The 5,688-nt window shown below is 39.3% G+C and overlaps 1 protein-coding gene across 1 annotated transcript in view; it reads left to right on the top strand.

Annotated features, from left to right (window-relative positions):
• The window catches only part of TRPC4 (transient receptor potential cation channel subfamily C member 4), a 308,233-nt gene extending 303,616 nt beyond the window's left edge, over positions 1-4,617 (top strand). Inside the window, exon 11 of the mRNA XM_019525278.1 lies at positions 2,780-4,617. Coding sequence (XP_019380823.1) covers positions 2,780-3,496 — 717 coding nt within the window. The 3' untranslated portion in view covers positions 3,497-4,617. The remainder of the gene's footprint in view (positions 1-2,779) is intronic.
• Positions 4,618-5,688: the final 1,071 nt, after the last annotated feature.

The following is a 5,688-nucleotide window of genomic DNA, read 5'->3' as shown; positions in this document are numbered from 1 at the left end:
TGGCACTATTGGGAAGGGAGGCAAAGGGAAAGGCAAGTCCAGTGACTTCCTTCTCTTGAACAAATGTGTAGGACACGGTCTTGTCATCATGAACACCATCTTCATACAGAGTGACAAATACAAGACCACCTAGAGATACTTTCACTCTAAGCACTGGCACCTCCTCAACTATGTTATTGTTAGAACCTGTGATCGAATGGATGTTTATATCACATGACCATCTTGTCAGATCCATTATGAACATCCTACTTGCTCTGAAACACCAAACACACTCTCCTTCCCCCACAAAGTACCATCAAGTAACCTGGAAGTAGTTGGTTACTTCCCCTATCTCAGTAGCTACCTTTCTTAGAGAGAGAACTCTGATGAGGATATGCAGCACAGGATCTGGTGTGTACAAGTGCCTCCTTTGGGAAATTGGTTCAACAAGTATTTATTCATCATGATTTCTGGAAAGACACCAAGATCCAAGTTTACAGTGCAGTCATCATCCCCACTCTCCCCTACAGCTGCAAAATGTGGGTGACCTACTATTGTCATCTCAAGAGCATGGAGAGGTATCACCAATGATGCCTCCAGAAAATCCTCCATGTCAAATGGGAAGATGGCCATGCAAATACAGTGATCCATGCACCAACCTCACTGGACCGGACATTGTGTGCAGATGTCTGACTCCTGGCTCCCAAAACAAGTGCTTTAATTCTATCTTAGTTATGGCTTGAGATCTCACCATGCCCAAAAGAAATCATCCAAGGACATATTGGAAGCCTACCTCAAAAAAACAGATGCCAACATCAAGAGTTGTGGGAGCTGACTGCCAACAAACCCCCAATACTGCTGCAACTTCAACCAAGTAGCAGCTTGTTTTGTGTTAAGGTGTATTCCCCTCAAAGCAGAAAAGAGAGAGTGGAGGAAGGAAAATGTAAAGAATCCCAGCCTGCAGTCTACTTTCCCCTGTGGAAAGAACTGCAACTTCTGTGAACAGACCTGTGGCTCAAAGATTGGACTCTTCAGTAATTTCATAGATTTCATAGACATTTGGGCTGGAAGTGACCCTGGAGGATCATCGAGTCCAGCCCTCTGCCCCAGGGGCAGGAAGTCAGCAGGGATCATAGGATCCCAGCAAGATAAGCAAATGTGTCTTGAAGACATTCAAAGTGGGTGCTTGAACTGCCTCCGGTGGAAGTCTATTCCAAACCTTGGGGTCTCAGACAGTGAAGAATTTCTTTCTTATGTCCAGCCTGAATCAGTGGCAGTGGAGTTTGTGACCATTCAATCTTGTCATCCCTTGAGGCACTCTGGTGAACAGACGTTCCCCCAGATACTGGTGGTCATCCCTGATAAACTTATAGGTGGCCACCAGATCACCCCTGAGCCTGCACTTTTCCAGACTGAAGAGCCCCATGGCTCTCAGCCTCTCATCATAAGGTCTGTTTTCCTGACCTCTAATCATGCACATGGCCATCCTCTGCACCCTGTCAAGCTTCTCCACATCCTTTTTGAACTGTGGGGCCCAACACTGGATGCAGTACTCCAGCTGCAGCCTCACCAAGGCCGAGTACAATGGGAGAATGATGTCCCAGGATTTGCTTGAGAAGCATCTATGGATGCAAGGCAGCGTTTTGCTCGCTTTACTAGCCGCAGCATCACACTGAAGGCATATGTTCATCTTGTGGTCACTCATGACCCCCAAGTCCCTTTCATCTGTAGCGCTAACCAACGTAGAACTACCAAGTGTATAAGGATGCTGCAGGCTTTTCCTCCTAAGGTGGAGAACCTTGCATTTTTCAGTGTTGAACACCATCAGGTTCTCATCCACCCATTTCATGAGTCTGTCCAGATCTGCCTGGATCACCCTCCTGTCCTCAGGTGTGGATGCTTTACCCCAGAGTTTGGTGTCATCGGCAACTTGGCTAGTCCGCTTCTGACACCAATGTCCACATCATTGATGAAGATGTTAAATAGTATAGGCCCTAGGACAGAGCCTTGAGGGACCCAAGATCCATCAAGATCCATCAACGACCCATGGGAGAGATCATCTTTGAATCAAGAGTTTGCCAGTGATGATGATGACCAGGTCTTTTCCTCCAAGTCAGCTTAAACAACTAGCTAAGAGTTTTTTTCTGTGTGGAGGAGTGCCAAACTGGTGTTGGAGTGTGGAAGAGTGTTTGGATTTCCAGTGCCACATGGGCATATTTGTACACCTGAATAATTTTAACTTCATTACAAAATACATATATGGTTTGAAGATTTTGTTGATGAAACTTGTATGTGAGGTCAGTGGTCACAGCCACCACAACTACTAGGTCGCCATTGTGCTATTCACCCTTAGGCACTCCCACACCCCAATCCCTCCACTACTAATATTTTCTTACTCACTTACTAAAATCCTTAACACAGCAAGTTCCTATGTGACTTTCTACTTTGAAAGTAGCTTGTATTCTAAAATTCTGAAACTGAAATGCTGAAAATGCTGTATCTATACTGGGGTAACACAGTCTAATGAACTGGCCACAGTTAAATGCAGAGTTCTCACCCTATCGCAACTAGGGATTTGTGTGAATGATTTGGGGTAATTTACATCACCTGTCAGTGATGTCACGTTCTCCTTTCATGTTTCACTTTTCTTTCTCCCACTGTTTGCAAAGGCACTGAAGTATCCATCTTTCAAAGTTTATCTATAACAGTTTAGTTAAAAATCAGGATTGTTTATTACCAATCTGTAGAAGCCAAAAGGTTCCAAAGCAATAATTATTTCCTGTTACTTCCAAATTTTTAGGAATTAAAACAAGATATTTCCAGCTTTCGTTTTGAAGTCCTGGGTCTGTTAAAAGGAAACAAGATATCTAATCTACAAACTTCAAAAGGCAACAAAGAAGCTGCCTCCTTGTCAGAGACTGAGGAGAAAAATGAGAGCGAAGGAAAACAGAAAGTGAAGAAGAAGAATTTCAGTCTCTTTGACATAACTACAATGATTCATCCGCGTTCAGCCAGCATTGCCTCTCAGGCACATAATGTGAGCAATGGCTCTGCGATGATACTGCCTGAGTCCACCAAGGAGAAACAAAAGAGGGTGAACTTTGTAACAGATATCAAGAACTTTGGGTTATTTCATAGACGATCAAAAACAAACTCTACAGAGCAGAGTACAAATAAAATATACACCGTTTCTGAAGACGTTTCACGTCAACAAGTAGAAGAACAATGTGAGAAAGCCACTGAACTGGAAGAAGAAAAACTGCCCTTGAGTTATGAATCAAGTGTCCAAAGTCTCAATGAAAAGTGCACGTTAACAGAAAATAAGGAAAATAATAGTGAGACTTTGAATTCACAGAGTGAAGAGAATGCTTGTTCTTCAGAAAATGAGAAGACAGAGGTACAGGACTCAGGCACATCCCCACAAAAAGACTGTCTTGACAAAGAATGGGATGTTAGTAGTGACTCAGATATGAAGCATGAGGCAGTTGAGCAGGGTGATTATATAACAAGGTTGTGATATGGGAGGGAGCATTTACAAATATATATATTTTGCATAGTGCTTTTTCTTGGGAATGTTTTAAAAGTTATTAGCAAAAGCAGAATTACACTTTATAGTATTCAACTGTGGCACATGAACTTGTAACATAATTAAGTGAGGGAAAGACAATAGAGGAACCTTCTGTTTTGTAGCGTGCTTTAGCTTTCACAATTTGTTTTACATTTTTTTAATAAATGGAAGCATCTTGTATTCTTGTACTGTTGCAATAACCCACAGAAACTTTTTAGCTATCTTTTTCAATTAAAACAAATGCAATTTCTCTCGTATGATAGTTAACTCCTCTGATAAATATTTTTCTATGCAAATAAAAAGTAACTTAACAAACGTGTAAGCCTTCACTCAACTTTCTAGGTTCCTTAAAGGTAATGGTCAGCATAATAATCATGAGTAACTCCTGTCAAAACAATTATTTAAATTGTTAGAACACTATTATTTAAATTGCTGGATACTTGATTTGCTTCAAGAGTCATGCAAATAAATTGAAGCATAAGTTATTTATTTATTGAAAAATATGAATTACTGTACACTATAAAACATTGCCCTATTTGTTTGTTTAATTATTACTTCCCAGCATATAGCTATTACCATTAATGGCAATATTTAAGTTTTAAGTTTATTTTTTAAGTTGTACAAAACATGTTATTTCTTACAAGAAAACACAATGTTATAGCTTCTTAGATTTTGATGACCATTTAGTCCAAAATAATCCATAATCAGAAGAAGTAGTGCTTTTCTAAACATTTGCTTTCCCAAATGTGGACAATCTATGCACTTTAATGTTCAACTGCTTCTGCCTTCAATACAGTTGTATTTGCTAAGAGCAAGAACACTTCAGAAAGGAAAAAATAATCCCTAAATACTCAGAAAATGAGAATCTGGTAAGAATATTTTAAAGGTGAATCTAAGAGAGATTCTCTGATCATTTCAGAGTTTGGGGGGCCCAAGTGATGATTTTATACAAATACATAGACATTCAATTGTATGATACAAACTTGATAGTATTTTCATAAATGAAAAAGTGATTTATTGTCTTAGTCAAAATAAGTATTTTTAAAATTAAACAGTATGTTTCTTTTTAATTGGTGACTGGTGTCCTATATTATTAAAATATAAATAAAAACATTCACTAGGAACTGAAGAAGAGTCACTCATCACCCCGCAACAGAGACTATGGTGTATCCCTATGTGTGGTAGCCATTTCACTGGTTGTGATAGGTTTTATTATTCATTTTGTCTTATGCTAAGGGGTCCCCAGAACACACAGTAGAAGTTTATATCCTGAACCCATAGAAAGTACAAGAAAAAAAGGGAACAAACAGGTAGAAGAAATCATTAGTGATGGCTTCTGCCTGTTTTGTAGTAATGTCATACAATTAGAGTCAAATTTATTAAAAGTCATATATGCCTCTTCTAAACATGTTTGCACTGTGGCATGTCTAGGGTGGGGTGACTGGAGCAGCCACACCAGGAACCAACTTAGGGGGAGCATGAAAAAACAAGTGCCATTAGAGCCACACAGTTGCTTTGGCAGTGCAGTAGCAACTAGAAGTAGCTGCTGCCCCGTGTGTGTAATGGCTTCACTCATCTGCATCATTATACCCCTGGTTTTGCAAACAAAAGATGAGTTTCTATAAGCTCAAGTGCTGAATGCAAATGTGGGTTTTAAACATGCATCTGGTGTCCATTCAAATTTTGCAAGCATATCTAAAATATTTTCGCTTAAAACTGTCCTAAAGAATGGATTCTGTCATGCACCTAGCATATTTTGATTTTTAGGCTAGTTACCTAAACTATTTACAGATTTATGTTATTTTGACATGATATAGGAGTCATAGCATTTTTACCAGGTATTGCCTCTCCAAATTGTATTTGTCTTCTATTATCTTCACTCTACAAACTCTGTACTGAAATCGAAATAACCAAGTAAGCTCACTTTCGTAGGACTCTGATTAGTGCAAAATATATGGAGAGAAATTGGTATCCAGTTCACAAAACATTAACTTTTTTGGCATAGTTGTGGTTTGTTTGGCTCATTCAAAGTTATCATTGTTCCAATAGATAAAGGTGTTTCAAGTGCAGAACCATGATAACCTAGTTTTCATTAAGGGTCAAGGAAAAAAAGAAGAAAATTACTAGAATCCTAACTTCCC

The sequence above is a fragment of the Gavialis gangeticus genome, unplaced genomic scaffold (genome assembly GCF_001723915.1).
Source record: "Gavialis gangeticus isolate Ggan-Ray unplaced genomic scaffold, GavGan_comp1, whole genome shotgun sequence".
NCBI lineage: Eukaryota > Metazoa > Chordata > Crocodylia > Gavialidae > Gavialis > Gavialis gangeticus.
Note: the sequence above shows the minus strand (reverse complement) of the source record. Positions and strands in the feature narration are given on the sequence as shown.